This window comes from Nematostella vectensis, chromosome 14 (genome assembly GCF_932526225.1).
Source record: "Nematostella vectensis chromosome 14, jaNemVect1.1, whole genome shotgun sequence".
Lineage (NCBI taxonomy): Eukaryota > Metazoa > Cnidaria > Anthozoa > Actiniaria > Edwardsiidae > Nematostella > Nematostella vectensis.
This window is the reverse complement of record NC_064047.1, coordinates 5,176,270-5,192,882: the sequence shown is the minus strand read 5'-3', so window position 1 is coordinate 5,192,882 and position 16,613 is coordinate 5,176,270. Positions and strand designations below refer to the sequence as shown.

General features: G+C 40.6%; 2 protein-coding genes and 1 long non-coding RNA gene across 4 annotated transcripts; all 3 read left to right on the top strand.

Moving 5' to 3' along the window:
• The first annotated feature begins 157 nt into the window (after positions 1-157).
• LOC116612407 lies at positions 158-1,098 on the top strand. The gene is made up of 2 exons (XR_007306623.1): positions 158-265; positions 586-1,098. It is a non-coding gene; the product is annotated as an uncharacterized LOC116612407 (long non-coding RNA).
• Positions 1,099-1,509: 411 nt separating this feature from the next.
• Positions 1,510-7,243, top strand: LOC5504730 (wiskott-Aldrich syndrome protein family member 3). Its single transcript, XM_032373054.2, has 3 exons — positions 1,510-1,946; positions 3,040-3,299; positions 3,819-7,243. Exons 1-3 carry the CDS (start codon positions 1,679-1,681, stop codon positions 4,611-4,613), a joined length of 1,323 nt encoding a protein of 440 aa, XP_032228945.1. The 5' UTR covers positions 1,510-1,678; the 3' UTR covers positions 4,614-7,243.
• Positions 7,244-7,867: 624 nt separating this feature from the next.
• On the top strand, positions 7,868-14,754 carry LOC116608606 (FAS-associated death domain protein-like). 2 transcript variants are annotated; one of them, XM_048721759.1, is made up of 4 exons: positions 7,868-8,181; positions 13,114-13,386; positions 13,875-13,952; positions 14,132-14,754. In XM_048721759.1, exons 1-4 carry the CDS (start codon positions 7,932-7,934, stop codon positions 14,176-14,178), a joined length of 648 nt encoding a protein of 215 aa, XP_048577716.1. In that variant the 5' UTR covers positions 7,868-7,931; the 3' UTR covers positions 14,179-14,754. The 2 variants fall into 2 exon arrangements, with proteins under 2 accessions (XP_048577716.1, XP_048577715.1); XM_048721758.1 differs by having other exon boundaries at positions 14,129-14,754.
• Positions 14,755-16,613: the final 1,859 nt, after the last annotated feature.

The window sequence follows — 16,613 nt, the reverse complement described above, 5'->3', positions numbered from 1 at the left end:
GGCGTCTGTCTGTAACAAGATTTGGGCTACCTTTGGCAGTCCGCGATACAAAGCGGCCATGATTTTTCGCACTTGTCCTGTGTTTACGATCATGTTGAAAGCTCCTTTGATTTATACCACGAATACGATGGCGATATCAAATAATTATTTGGTACGTATGACGACTTATGATCCGATGTTTTACGGTGTTTGCTTATCATGGTTTTCGAAGTTTGTCATTTGATGATAGAAGAACTCGGATAATCAAACTAGGGCAAAGCGAAAGGTATTCAAACAGCCCAAATCCCATTGCCTGATGATTGTACTGTAAGGCTTTGTTTATAAATGCAACTGGGCGAAATAACTTTATGAAGGGAAGACAAACCAACCAAATTCCTAAAATGACGGGTAAATAACAAGCATTCAGTAGATCTCTTTGTTATTTGATGAGACTTGTGTAAAGGGAAATGTAAAATCAATCCGAATAATCTCATTTCTCTGCCCCGCTTCTCGGCCCTTCTAATATCAGTCATAAAATTGCTTTATTTATTCGATACTGGGTTTGCAGTATTTCATATGTTAAATTTTGAGTCTATTTTTCCACAGCAATGTCCAGTCCAGAACTACTATGACTGCAAATCATTGCCCAAGAAATAAAACAAAATGGATTGCTACATTATTTTAAACCAAGGCAAACACAGCCACAGAGGAAACCAGTGGGCTCCAGCGAATACTGCAGTGTACTTACATGCAGACGCTATTGTCAGGGAGAATCAGGAGATCATAAATTCTGTATAGTTCACTATATGCTAATACATGAGCAGTAATCTTTTTAGTAGCTATTGTCATGGCCACCACCTAGACCCAAATAGCTTACTGGGTATGTACAGGCATGCAGCTCGGGGTGGGTACATGGGTTGTGTCCCTTTCACTCAACCATCAAAAAGCAGTCTTATTTCAAAATATACTTACTCTACATAATATCTATGACTGCACATCCCCTCCACAGCTAATCAGATTGTTTGTTATGGTTATCAGACTTCACCTTTCCTTTTCTGGACATACAATGCCTTCAATTAAATAATTTCTTTTATTTTAATAAAATAAGATTAGAAGCAATTTGTTTTTTTTCTATTCCTCTTATAAAACAAACAGAGAAACCATGAAACAAAGGGTTAGTGATCAGCAAAGACAGTGGCTGCAAAGAAAATGGGGTCTTGTATAAATCTGGCGTATGGAAAATGTGCGAACTGCCCCACAAATCTAAAAGAATATGGATTTAACCCTTGCAATTGAATGACCAACCAATCTATGAGCTCGAGCACTTCACTTATCCACGAGAACTTCTAGTTTTTAAAAATAGTTTTTTTTTTTTGGGGGGGGGGGGGGGGGGGGAGGGGGCACGTGCCCCCAGCCCCCTGCTATGGCCCTGGAGGTCTTTTTATGAGGTCCTTACCGTTTTGTTACCTACCTTTCCCGGCCCACCTATTCCATCGTGGGATTCCTGAAGGCCACAAGCCTGCTCGCATTGCATGCTGGTCCAATACCGCCATCTTGGGATTCTAGAGGGAGGGTGCAATCGCTTCCGTCTCAGTCATATTTGCCCTCTGAAATAATAGTTATTCAAGTTTTGGCCACTTAAAAGACAAGACTGACTAAAGGCGAAGTTCCTGAACCCTGGTTGATCTTGGGGGCAGCCATGCCGTTGATAAAACGGCTCATCGAGCCGACGGACTTGAGCAGAGGCAAAATCGGAGACAACTTGGCCAACGAACTAGAGGCCGTATCTGTAAATACTTTGTGCGGAATTATGCGCCAACTTAGCAGCTTATCCAAACATGCCGAGGACGTCTTTGGGGAACTTTATATGGAAGCTAATAATATCTTTAAGAGGAGTAATTCTTTGCAGGAACGAATCCATAATTTGTCGATGAAAGTCACTCAACTCGATTCCGCTGGAGAACAGAGTAAGTCTTGTTTTGTAGTTGTTATCTTCGTCCGTGCGTGAAACATTTTGACCACTTTATTGTTATTCGTGTGCAGATTTCCTTGGTTTACTATTGTTGCTTTATTCCCCCAAATTCAGCTCATTTTATCTTGGGTTTAAGTATGTGCTAGCCACAACTATAGGCGAATTTGATTCGGAATAGAATTTTGTATTCATGTTTCCACATTACTACAAATTTCTCGTAACAGACAGAGCTCACGGCTATTCTAGCTCCTCAAACTTTTCCGTACTAACAGTGGCTTAGGAAGTAGATAAATGCTGAAGCTCTGGCTGCATTTAAGCTACACATAATTATATCGTTAATAAATAATGTTTACTCGCATCTAACCTACGGAATTCTATTGTGGATAAATAATAAATTCTGGTTAAAAGACGAAATTGAATTCCACAGATTGCAGTGGATATGTAGATTTGTCTGGTTTTTTTAACGATCTGTCTCGTTGGCCAATTATTTTTGCTTTAAAAACTGATAAAAATTGGAGTATGCTGGTCTTTTCTGGTGCAGAGATTTTGCAATATTTTGATTTCTGTATTTTTTCTAGAAAGTGAAACAAATTCTACACAATAATAACAATCATAAGTATTGCAATAATTTATCAACAGTGGCATTTATTGACAGCAGATTTTTGCGGTCTACTGCTTCTACACATTTTACACTTTAATTTACAGTGCTGTAGAGTCCAAATTTAGTAGATATTTGGTAAAAATTGCCCTTTGATTTTGGGAAATTTAAGGGCTTTAATATTTCCTGTTATCATATGTAAATTAGGGTTAATGTCTTTCAACTTATTATGTCTAGAGTTGCCAACTCTTAAGAGGTTAGGAAAACATAGTTTAAGTTTGCAGCAGATTTCATTCATCCAAATAGAGTTTAATACAGTCCCTAGGAAAATCAAAGTTATTCAATTCCATCCTTAGTTACGAGATTCCTTGTGTAGCTTTTTCATATTGTTGCTCTTTCTTTTTGTATTTTGCTTGGATGACAAAATGGCATCTGATAGAGACTCTTTAGCAATCAAGCCTGATAATGATACATATATTTCTCTTCTTAGTTTCATTGCAGGATATCAACATGCGGAAAGCTTTCAAGAGCACAATAATTGTTGACCAGCAAGTGCTATCTTGTAATACTCTGCCCTCTGCCATGAGGGATAGATATAATATGTGTGATAAACCACCACGGCTATCGGATATGAATAAGTACCGAGATGACGACAAGGATGCTCTCAAATTCTACACCGACCCAACCTACTTCTTTGAGCTCTGGTGTGAGGAGATGAAAAAGGAGACAGAAAAGAAGAAAAAGAAGAAGGTAGGATGTCAATTGTCTTCTAGAGAATCCTCTCCAAAAGGATCATGATATGAACTGTAACAAGCTTGTTATGTCAATCAGAGGTCCAACCATTTTTAAGAGGCCTTGTACTTTCAAGTTTTGAGTAAACGTACAGCCTGTTCCACAACCTCAAAGTACTAATTTCAGTCCTTCTCCATCCAGTTGATGCATAGCCATGGCAGGCCTCAAAAGATTGGGGGGGGGGGGCATAATACAGAAACATTAAGAAAACAGCTACGCCCCTAGTGGTCATTTCCACGTGCCCCCTGCTTCGGCCCTGGGTGTGAGGCATTCAAACCACAATATTTTATTTATGTGAAAGATCATTTGATAAACATGACTTATTTTTTTAAATTTATACTTTATGATTTTGGCTGTTTTTGAAATTGTTGAAATAACAACTCAAATCATTCTACCATGTGAGTGCCCCGATGCAGACTATGTATACACATTATTTTTTTCATTCTTCTGACTTGGCTTGTGATTCTCCTTTTGTAGAAGCATAACCGAGGTCGAGTCAACACAAGGACCAAGGCACCTGTGAAAGCTGTCAGGAAAAAGGTGTATTGCCCACAGGGCGAAGAGTTTAAGACTCCATCACATACCATCACCACAGTACCTCCATCTCAGCAAAACAATACCATATTACAAGAGCAAACAAATGAGGACCATGCCAAGCAAAATGGGGATATACCATATACACCTAACCATATGATGGAGCCAGAAGCTGGGAAGGGTAGAAGTGCGTCGCCTGGAGCGAAGAGAGTTTCCAGGAGATATACAAATACTCAGCGGCCAACATCTCAACCACCACCTCCTCCACCTCTGACTGGAGGTATGCTACCACCCCCATTCGGTGGGCACCCGGCTGCTGCCCCGCCTCCTCCACCCCTGCCTGCAGGGGTCCCAGCACCCCCTCCTCCTCCACCTCCACCCATGTTAGGCGGGCCCAAGATAAAGACTTCAGATTCTCAAGCATCCGTTGGATCAGGGTCCTCCCAAGCTGCAGTTAACTCGCCCTCATCAAACTCCCTGACACCGTCTGAGTCCAGTACAAGCATCCAGAGCGAGGCACCAATGCCGACAGAAGAGATTGACAGCCGCAGTGACCTCCTTGCCGCTATACGTCATGGTATGGCATTGAGAAAAGTACAGGTGCAGGAGAAGAAGAAGGGTAAGGATGAATCAATCATGGACGTTGCCTCCATCTTGGCTAGGAGGATAGCAGTTGAATACTCGTCTAGTGAAGAGGAGAGTGACGGGTCTGAGTGGGACGACCCTGATGATGACTAAGGTAGTGCTTCAGGTTAGGCTCTAGGGAGTTGTTTTTGTAATAGTGGAAATAATTGCTAAATAATCATGCAATGCCAGGGCAGACTTAAAGCCCCATGCAAACAAGGTGGTGGACATATTTCAACTAACTACCAACACCACACATTATATCCACACTAGTGTATACCCAAAACCACACCTTCTATGTACCCACAGTAGTGTATACCCAACACCAAACCTTATACCAACACTTTAAAGAGTGCACGTTCATTGTTTTCTTCACCTTGTACTTAAGCTCTGGGGACTTTGCCGACAATGTAAGCTAATGTAGTGGTCTGGTTTATAGTACCTTGTTTCAGTGAGCTCTGTGATTACTTCACATTGACTATCATTAACGTGGCAGGCCATCAAATACTTGAAGGGGGCACGATACTGGGACACTGCCACGCCCCTCTTGGTCCTCCCTTTGCTCGTCACAGGTGCTGAACTATCTGTACTCTTGTTTCTCAGGATTATGAAAACCAATTTATGTATCGGGCACTTCAATCATTCAAACCCTTTCACTTATACAAAAACAACTCCATTCCTTACTTAATCTTTGAATTGTGACATATAGTATTTTTTAGAAATTTTCAACGAAATTGAATGAGATATGATAGCTTCTAGGTACGTTTGACAGGTTTGGCACTTTCCATTCCCAGCATATTACATATTAGGATAAAATGTTTATTCTTGTACTACTTTGGACACAGAACTTATGACTACAAGACACATGTTACAACCTCAGTCATAGTTGTAGATTTGTGATTTTCTTTATTCAGTGGCAATTTTATAATCATTGTTGACTTTGTCTCATTTTATAACCTCAATGGTAAATTTAAAATCATTGTTGATTTGGACTGACATTTTTTGCCACATTGTTCTCTCTTTTGTGGGGGTTGAAAAAAGTCTTTCCTGTCAAAAGTGTACATTTCATTGATGTTTTTTTGCTGGAAATACATATTACATCACTTCGCTTTTCCTGGATACTAAACCATCTAGTTATTCTACAGTTTATCTGTAGTATTTTTAGTCAGACCATTCTAATGATGACTGTGGTGGTACTCTCGCTTGCCATATGTTCATCAATGCCTTCCGTGTTCATTGGGGCAGAAGAGTTAGCCTGAGTAGAGTTTGGAAGTCCAAAATGTATTTGAACATTTTTGCACATAGATGATTAACAGATATGACATAGAAAAATGTATACAGGTTGGGGAAAATATTTTAATTCCCAGTTTTCTATTGCTGTCCTTCACCCTTAAAACTTTTACAACAAGGTACATATTATATGGGAACTGTACTGTCCTTTGGACATAATCAATATCATCCAGTATTATTTACATAATAGTGCAGACAACAATGTAGCAAGAATTTTGAGCGGGGGGGCGGGGGGGGGGGGGGGGCGATTAACCAATAAGCGGACCATTTTCTCTTAGGTAGCTCCTCCTAGCTCATAGTGGAACTTTCCTCAATAAGAGTGAACCTTACAGTCAAGTGTGGGGGGTTCTTTCAAATCTCTAGAACCCCCTCTGGCAACTGGCCTGTGTTGTGCCAATGTTATGCATTGTGTAGACTTTTCAATAGCCAATGTTTTTCGCATCATAATCATAATCCAACCTTTTGCACTAATTTGAAAAGAGACACTAAAATGCTATTAAGGAACTTTGTGGAATACTCATATTTTTATAGACTATATATTTGGATCAAAATAAGTATGATAATTGTAGAACCACATTAATTGCAGTGTCTTTACACCACTATTGATACAGAAGATTGTGCACTGCCTCAGGAGAGCTTTAGTTTATAAGAAAAAGCTCAGCTATGTATCAGGACTATCAACAGGGTTCTGCTAACTATGTTTCTAAGGATTCTGCTATGTAGCAGAGTGCTCTGCTATGCCTTAGAGGGCTCTGCTATGTATCCGAGGGCTCTGCTATGTATTAGGGGGCTCTGTAATGTATAAGAGGGCTCTGCTATGCATTAGGGGGCTCTGCTATGTATCGGAAGGCTCTGCTATGCATAAGAGGGCTCTGCTATGCATTAAAGGGCTCTGCTATGCATTAGAGGGCTCTGCTATGCATTAGGGGGATCTGCTATGCATTAGGGGGCTCTGTATATCCTAGGGCTCTGCTATTCGTTAGGGGACTCTGTGATGTATCGGAAGGCTCTGCTATGCATAAGGACTCTGTTAACAGCAGGATGAATGGGGAGTAAGGACCATGAAAGAGTAAATGCCCCCATGTTACCTTCCCACCATGCCTTGCACACACCTTGCTTCCATGATTTTGAGTACAAGGCAGATTGTACACACACCTTTTTTCAAATGAGGTTATGCGACAGAATCGATGTGTCATAACCGACAGCAGCTCGCAGGTGACATATGAATAGCTGAAATACCTGGTCTCTGCAAGATGCCTGATTTTGTGTACAGGCATGTTAAAAAAAGATACTGCTTTCATTTACTTGTATCTCCCTGTTTCTATGACACCCATAAAGCAGTGCTGGCCATGGCACATGGATTCTCAGTGTGGAGCCTTATTTGAAACAGGTTTATATTGAAAGTGGTAAATACCTACTATGCTGTTACATGTAATAAAAAATCAATAGTTTTATTGAATGTTGTCTTTTTTTACTGCTTTCAACCCATGAGTTTAATGATGGGGCACAAAGTACTATCTATAAACAAATTATAAACGATCTTTTATTGTCATTTTTGTTTGCTTTTGGCTAAAACTCAGGCTCTACTTGGCAAGGGCACACCTGTCAACAACATGTGGTTTCATACAGATTTGAGACTCTGTCCCGTTAGGGAAAACCACTGTATTCAAAGGCTGTAATAAGGGTATACCCCATCCCTCCCTTCCCCAAAAAAATCTTAAGCCTATGAAATTTTACACCAGGGGAGGGGGCTGTTATCAGTGGCAACCCTCGGTCCTTTCTCTATTTTACTGGAGGGAGGGGAGGGGACAATATCATTTCTATAACTTTGAAGATGGTTCTTGTTGTTAAACAAACACAACAACCCCATCTCCCTTCCCCAAACTCACGACACCTATATTTAAAGTGGTGCTAACACTGTTTATAACGCATTAACAAAAATAATATATACTTACAAAGGCTTATGTTATAAGCAGGTAACATTCCCCAATCCAAATCCAATCGTTCCCATTAGAAGGTAACCTTGGGTTGCCTGTGGTTTCTGGTTGTGTCATAGAATGACGTCATGTTAAGTTCCAGTCTCCTCGCCACACTGAAATTCCCTCTTTCGAGGAATCATCGATTTGCTCAAAACGCCAAAATATGGCCCAAGTGAGGAAGCTGTTGAATAGCATAGGGCAAGAACTCACAAAAGAGAACATCACTGCATTGAAGCATGAGTGTGCTGATGTTATTCCGGCAGGTAGAGCTGAAGAAATCTCTACACCCTTTCAGCTTTACGAGGAGTTGATCCGAATGGACAAGTTAGGTGATGACAATCTCGAATATCTTGGAGAGCGGCTGAGAAGTATTGGGAGACAGGATTTAAAGGATAAATTACTTGAAACGTCAGGTAGGAACATGTTTCACGATCTACAGCCTTTAAAATTCTACGAAGAATCCATTTTTGATATAAATACCTTTGATTTATCCAAAGCACAATGTTTGAAGGTATAAGGTATTTAAAGTTCGTTTGTACTTATGTCTGAATTCAACTTTGACAAGGGCTTAGCCAGGGTTAAGCTCAGAAAACTTTGCACAGGACGGAAGCCAAGGGAGATTTGGACAAATAATCCCTTTTGGCTTGGACCTTTTCTTAAATAAATAAACTTTTGATTAATATGCAAGCTATGTAGGGTGAAATACCTAAATCCCAATGTAAACAGCAACAACATTCCCATGTAAACAGCAACAATGTCCACATGTAAACAGCAACAACACCCACATGTAAACAGCAACAATGTCCCCATGTAAACAGCAACAACATCCACATGTAAACAGCACCAACATCCACATGTAAACAGCAACAACATTCACATGTAAACAGCAACAACATCCACATGTAAACAGCAACAATGTCCACATGTAAACAGCAACAACATCCACATGTAAACAGCAACAACATCCACATGTAAACAGCAACAACATCCACATGTAAACAGCAACAATGTCCACATGTAAACAGCAACAACATCCACATGTAAACAGCAACAACATCCACATGTAAACAGCAACAACATCCACATGTAAACAGCAACAACATCCACATGTAAACAGCAACAATGTCCACATGTAAACAGCAACAACATTCACATGTAAACAGCAACAACGTCCACATGTAAACAGCAACAACATTCCCATGTAAACAGCAACAACATCCACATGTAAACAGCAACAACATCCACATGTAAACAGCAACAACATCCACATGTAAACAGCAACAACATCCACATGTAAACAGCAACAACATCCACATGTAAACAGCAACAATGTCCACATGTAAACAGCAACAACATCCACATGTAAACAGCAACAACATCCACATGTAAACAGCAACAACACCCACATGTAAACAGCGACAACATCCACATGTAAACAGCAACAACATCCACATGTAAACAGCAACAACATTCCCATGTAAACAGCAACAATGTCCACATGTAAACAGCAACAACATCCACATGTAAACAGCAACAACATCCACATGTAAACAGCAACAACATCCACATGTAAACAGCAACAACATCCACATGTAAACAGCAACAATGTCCACATGTAAACAGCAACAACATTCCCATGTAAACAGCAACAACATTCCCATGTAAACAGCAACAATGTCCACATGTAAACAGCAACAACATCCACATGTAAACAGCAACAACATCCACATGTAAACAGCAACAACATCCACATGTAAACAGCAACAACATCCACATGTAAACAGCAACAACATCCACATGTAAACAGCAACAACGTCCACATGTAAACAGCAACAACGTCCAAATGTAAACAGCAACAACATCCACATGTAAACAGCAACAACGTCCAAATGTAAACAGCAACAACATCCACATGTAAACAGCAACAACATCCCATGTAAACAGCAACAACATCCACATGTAAACAGCAACAACGTCCACATGTAAACAGCAACAATGTCCACATGTAAATAGCAACAATGTCCACATGTAAACAGCAACAACGTCCACATGTAAACAGCAACAACATCCACATGTAAACAGCAACAACGTCCACATGTAAACAGCAACAACGTCCACATGTAAACAGCAACAACCTCCACATGTAAACAGCAACAACACCCACATGTAAACAGCAACAACATCCACATGTAAACAGCAACAACATCCACATGTAAACAGCAACAACGTCCACATGTAAACAGCAACAACGTCCACATGTAAACAGCAACAACATCCACATGTAAACAGCAACAACATCCACATGTAAACAGCAACAACATCCACATGTAAACAGCAACAACGTCCACATGTAAACAGCAACAATGTCCACATGTAAACAGCAACAACATCCACATGTAAACAGCAACAATGTCCACATGTAAACAGCAACAATGTCCACATGTAAACAGCAACAACATTCCCATGTAAACAGCAACAACATCCACATGTAAACAGCAACAACATCCACATGTAAACAGCAACAACATCCACATGTAAACAGCAACAACATCCACATGTAAACAGCAACAACGTCCACATGTAAACAGCAACAACGTCCACATGTAAACAGCAACAACATCCACATGTAAACAGATACAATGTCCACATGTAAACAGCAACAATGTCCACATGTAAACAGCAACAACGTCCACATGTAAACAGCAACAATGTCCACATGTCAACAGCAACAATGTCCACATGTAAACAGCAACAACGTCCACATGTAAACAGCAACAATGTCCCCATGTAAACAGCAACAACATCCACATGTAAACAGCAACAACATCCACATGTAAACAGCAACAATGTCCACATGTAAACAGCAACAATGTCCACATGTAAACAGCAACAACATCCACATGTAAACAGATACAATGTCCACATGTAAACAGCGACAACATTCCCATGTAAACACCAACAACATCCACATGTAAACAGCAACAACATCCACATGTAAACAGCAACAACGTCCACATGTAAACAGCAACAATGTCCACATGTAAACAGCAACAATGTCCACATGTAAACAGCGACAACATTCCCATGTAAACAGCAACAACATCCACATGTAAACAGCAACAACGTCCACATGTAAACAGCAACAACGTCCACATGTAAACAGCAACAACATCCACATGTAAACAGATACAATGTCCACATGTAAACAGCAACAATGTCCACATGTAAACAGCAACAACGTCCACATGTAAACAGCAACAATGTCCACATGTAAACAGCAACAATGTCCACATGTAAACAGCAACAACGTCCACATGTAAACAGCAACAATGTCCCCATGTAAACAGCAACAACATCCACATGTAAACAGCAACAACATCCACATGTAAACAGCAACAATGTCCACATGTAAACAGCAACAATGTCCACATGTAAACAGCAACAACATCCACATGTAAACAGATACAATGTCCACATGTAAACAGCGACAACATTCCCATGTAAACACCAACAACATCCACATGTAAACAGCAACAACATCCACATGTAAACAGCAACAACGTCCACATGTAAACAGCAACAATGTCCACATGTAAACAGCAACAATGTCCACATGTAAACAGCGACAACATTCCCATGTAAACAGCAACAACATCCACATGTAAACAGCAACAACATCCACATGTAAACAGCAACAACATCCACATGTAAACAGCAACAACATTCCCATGTAAACAGCAACAACATCCACATGTAAACAGCAACAACATCCACATGTAAACACATGTAAACAGCAACAACATCCACATGTAAACAGCAACAACATCCACATGTAAACAGCAACAACATTCCCATGTAAACAGCAACAACATCCACATGTAAACAGCAACAACATCCACATGTAAACACATGTAAACAGCAACAACATCCACATGTAAACAGCAACAACATCCACATGTAAACAGCAACAACATCCACATGTAAACAGCAACAACATCCACATGTAAACAGCAACAACATCCTCATGTAAACAGCAACAACATCCACATGTAAACAGCGACAACATTCCCATGTAAACAGCAACAACATCCACATGTAAACAGCAACAACATCCCATGTAAACAGCAACAACATCCACTTGTAAACAGCAACAACATCCACATGTAAACAGCAACAACATCCCATGTAAACAGCAACAACACCCCCATGTAAACAGCAACAACATCCATATGTAAACAGCAACAACATCCACATGTAAACAGCGACAACGTCCCCATGTAAACAGCAACAACGTCCACATGTAAACAGCGACAGCATTCCCATGTAAACAGCAACAATGTCCACATGTAAACAGCAACAACATCCACATGTAAACAGCGACAACGTCCCCATGTAAACAGCAAAAACATTCCCATGTAAACAGTGACAACAGTCCCATGTAAACAGCGACAGCATTCCCATGTAAACAGCAACAACATCCACATGTAAACAGCGACAACATCCACATGTAAACAGCAACAACATCCACTTGTAAACAGCAACAACATCCACATGTAAACAGCAACAACAACCACATGTAAACAGCAACAACATTCCCATGTAAACAGCAACAATGTCCACATGTAAACAGCAACAAAATCCACATGTAAACAGCAACAACATCCACATGTAAACAGCAACAACATCCACATGTAAACAGCAAGAGCATTTGGCAAGCCTATGGTGGCTGGCATTACGATTATATGCTTGGTTTGAAATAAAACATGAAAATGTGGACAGCTCCCCGTAAGATGTTGCTAGCACCCTGTTAGCTGGTGTCTGCACCCTGTCAGCTGGTGTCTGCACCCTGTCAGCTGGTGTCTGCACCCTGTCAGCTGGTGTCTGCACCCTGTCAGCTGGTGTCTGCACCCTGTCAGCTAGTGTCTGCACCCTGTCAGCCGGTGTCTGCACCCTGTCAGCTGGTGTCTGCACCCTGTAAGGTGGTGTCTGCACCCCTTAATTTGGTGTTCAGTAAGTACTAACATTGCTGTCCAGGGTCCCCCAGAAATGTTGAGGTCCTGGGCTTTAAAGGCTTTAAAAAGCCTGCGTCCTTTCAACCTGCGTGACACAAGGTTTCATAGGCTATGAAACCCTATTCAAATGAGATGTTTAAAACAATTATTAATTAGCTCCTCTTGAATCAATGTGAATTTTAATCCATTCTTCAATTAAAAAACTTAATATTAGGTACAGTGGTACAGGGAAAGAGTGTGAATAAGTAACTAATAATCCCCCTCAATGACTTACATTTTCCCCTCTTTTCTATTTGGGGATTTGAACAAAGTGATAATGTTTATATTCCACAGTAAGTACGACTGTGCAAAGAAACCTTGTCACTCAAGAGATAATCACCTCTATAGCGGAGGAAATAAGCATTGACTGGAAAGATGTTGGAAGAAGGTTAAAATTAAAGGAAAGTATACTTGACAATATAGAGGACGAGAACCGTAAGACAAAGGAGAAATCTACCCAAATGCTTAATAAATGGAAACAGCTAAATGCAGCATCTGCTACTATTCAAGTATTGATGGTTGCATTGAAGCAAGCAGGAAGGAGAGATATAGCAGAGACATTGGAAGGTACTGTAATGATTTTGGATATTTTATTTTTAGAGAGTGCATTATCAATATAAATGAACCATTCAGACAAATGTTGGTGTTCAGCATTTTTATTATTCATCTGGTTCAAATAAGCATCCCATAAAACTGTATAGCTCTCTGCCTCTACTGCCTGCTCAAATCCGCCAACAATTGCTAGCCTGTCTGATGGACAGTTTTTTTGAAAAAACCCTTGAAAAGCAATAGACGGCAAACCAAGGCTACCTTACCTGGGTATGTTTATTCACAATAGTCTGTTGCCTATTGGTTTCTTATTCAGTTTTTATACATTAAGAATGTATATCAGGGTTATATGTATTTAGTAATTATAGTTTTTGAATACTTGCCTCCCACCATGAATAGCTTTTGCTAGCTGTCCGTTTATATTTTCCTTAAATAAAGTTATGTTGTTGTTGTTGTTGTATGAATGTCAGAGTCAGTGTGTAAACCATAATATCTTTTCAATTTAGAAATGACTCAAGTGCATGCCTCAGAGCAAGATGATGTCCGTACAGCCACCACAGCATTGGAGAAATTGGAGCTATCAGGTAAGTAGTGAGATGTTTATACCCGAAACCCCATCTGCGTAACCCATGCAATACCAGTCCCCCCCTTCCCTCCACTGCCCCTGAATATGGTTCTGGGAATTTTGTGCTTAATAGGGACAGGCTATTTTTTTTTATTGTATCAGTTATTCACGTCCATTTGAATCTCTTCTTTTCAGCAGATGGTTTCAGTGACAGGGGAAAGCCTTTAACCACTCCTGAAAAGTGAATATTTCTCTTCGATACAATTCAAGTACAAGTGCTGGCTATTTTCCACCGACCTCTGGATACTTAGTCGACTTAAGTTTTATTTGAACTAAAAAGATAAAATAACTTCCACCTAAGTAGGGACTTAGCAATCTCCACTTGAAGGCCCTGCAATGCAACAGGGCAGTAGTAAGGGTTGGCACTGGGAGCATCTGCCCCCCAAGGGGCGGATCCAGAAGTTCCAGAAAGAGGGGCTGAAGCAAGCCCTGATTCATTGCTTTTCTGTGAATTTCCTTACATTTCTTGTTCTTTTTGAAATACTTGTAAAAAGGAGTTCAATGTCCGCTCGGCCCACCCCTAGATCCGCCTCAGCCTTGAATAGTTTGAAATGCCTTATAATTTTAGTCTACTGAGCAGCATTGTAGTGAAGTGTATTGTGTTTATTAGTGTATTTTAGTATCTAAGCACTACATATATATTCTTAGGCAGGTAGTACTGATTTTTATTCAATTCTAGTTTTTCTGAAAGAACATATAATATGCTGTAAATTTCAATAATTCTTTAGGTCCAGAGTATTAAATTAAAAATAATATTTATATGCTCCTGACAATGTTGTGAAGGGCGAAGATATCGTCATTGGTGCTAGAGGGGTAGGGAGAGATAGAACCCTATTTTTTGTTGTGTGTGTAATTTGCATCCACACACACATTAAAACAACACACTGCAATCTTAACAACATTTTAAGGAACTTTAAAAAGTTTTGGGCATTTGAGATCACTCCAAATTTCAAATTTTCTTCAGGGTTCAATATTCATATCCCCACCCTCCACCCCACAGGACATCGCACTAATCGAGTCGTGCTCAATAGATTGCGAGAAGTAAAAGTTAAATGGGTGTGGATTTGTGATGTACAAAATAAAATGAACATGGTGTTTGAGTCAGCACATCAAAACAGCTTGACGTTTTGAATCAGTGATCGTGCTTTTGCCGTGTAGCAAGACTGGTACGGCATCCTTGGGGTGGGGACTTTCGATAAGATAAAGCGGGCAAAAATTGGGCGTGGTCAACAGAAACTCTAAGCGATAGCAAATTGGGTGTGGTCGATTTTTAACCCTAAGAGATGACAAAATAGAAAAAAGGTTTAAACAACACCTTTGAATAGCAGATGATCGTATTTTATACCATAAGAGATAGCAAAATCCTTTAATGTCCCCTAATGTGGTCTCCCGCGCAGCCGTTCTTTGTGTCGGTCAACTACCTAATGGCAGTTGAGGTCAAAATTTATACCCTAAAAGATGTGACGATCACCCTCGTCTACTTTTCTGGAGAGTCCCCAGTCAATCTTGCTATTGAACACCATATTAGGAAGCCCTCTTCAATATTTTTTTGTTTCCTTTTTTGTCGCCGTAGAACTGGGTCTCTTAAATTTTTCACGTACTTGCATGCAGGAATTCGTGTTTACAACGATTCTACCGCTTGGGATTCCTGTGCGCTCTGTTGGAGGTTCCCCAAACCACAGGTACCCAAAGCTCACTGTGTGAATGAATAAACTAGAAATTTCTAATAGGGGGGGGGGGGGGGGGTGAATAGGGGTATGTAAATCCGCCGATCCGCAACATTTTCAGGGCAAATACGTGGATCCGCAGATATTTTTAGATCCGCATGGTTTGACAGATAAACAATAGCATTGATTAAAATTCATTTAAAATCCGAAATTCGACCGTCAAAGCAGTGAAAATTCGAAATCCGTGCCCAAATTTTCAACAGATCCGTGATCCGCCGTATTTCCAAAATCCGCCAATCCGCTGAAATAATCATCTAAATCCATAATCCGTGAACATTTCGGGGCCGAATCCGCCGATCCGCGAACCTATTTCCCCCCCCCCCCCCCCCCCCCCCCCCCCCATTAATAGAAAATGAATGCTCGGAGGACGGGACGAACATGTTTCAGTACAGAGGTTCTCGAAAAAGACCGCTGATCAGCATGAAATCAAAATACAAATCAACCGACTGGGAAGCCTGTGGTGTGGACTCGAAAACTTGCATCCACTATATAAAACTCGCGCATGCGCTAAATACGCCGTTGATCGATATGAAATAAAAATAAAAATCAGCCGACTGCTAAACCTGTGGTGTGGACACGAAAGATCGCATCCACTTTATAAAAATCTCGCATGCGCTAAAAAAACCGGCTAATCAGCAGGAAATAAAAATACAAATCAGCCGACTGGTAAACCTGTGGCGTGGATACCAAAAATATCAGCTTCGTTCCTTCCCTGCTAGCAGAGGCCTCTTTTCTCTGTACTTCGCTTGGCTGGCGTTCGCGTGGAAAAGATACCTCTGCCATGGGTCGCAAGTTCGTTTGATCAAACCGCCGTCCACGATCGTGGACGGGAGATCCAGAGCGCATGCTCCGTTCATTAATTACTGGCCACTATTTGAGCCCACAATGACTAG

Coding starts and splice junctions, on each gene's coding strand:
- LOC116608606 (XM_048721758.1), top strand. CDS start 7,932: ATGGCCCAAGTGAGGAAGCTGTTGAATAGCATAGGGCAAGAACTCACA. Junction 13,387..13,874: donor TATAGCAGAGACATTGGAAG/GTACTGTAATGA, acceptor TTTTCAATTTAG/AAATGACTCAAGTGCATGCC. Junction 13,953..14,128: donor GGAGAAATTGGAGCTATCAG/GTAAGTAGTGAG, acceptor TCTTCTTTTCAG/CAGATGGTTTCAGTGACAGG.
- LOC5504730 (XM_032373054.2), top strand. CDS start 1,679: ATGCCGTTGATAAAACGGCTCATCGAGCCGACGGACTTGAGCAGAGGC. Junction 1,947..3,039: donor CGATTCCGCTGGAGAACAGA/GTAAGTCTTGTT, acceptor TTCTCTTCTTAG/TTTCATTGCAGGATATCAAC. Junction 3,300..3,818: donor AAAAGAAGAAAAAGAAGAAG/GTAGGATGTCAA, acceptor CTCCTTTTGTAG/AAGCATAACCGAGGTCGAGT.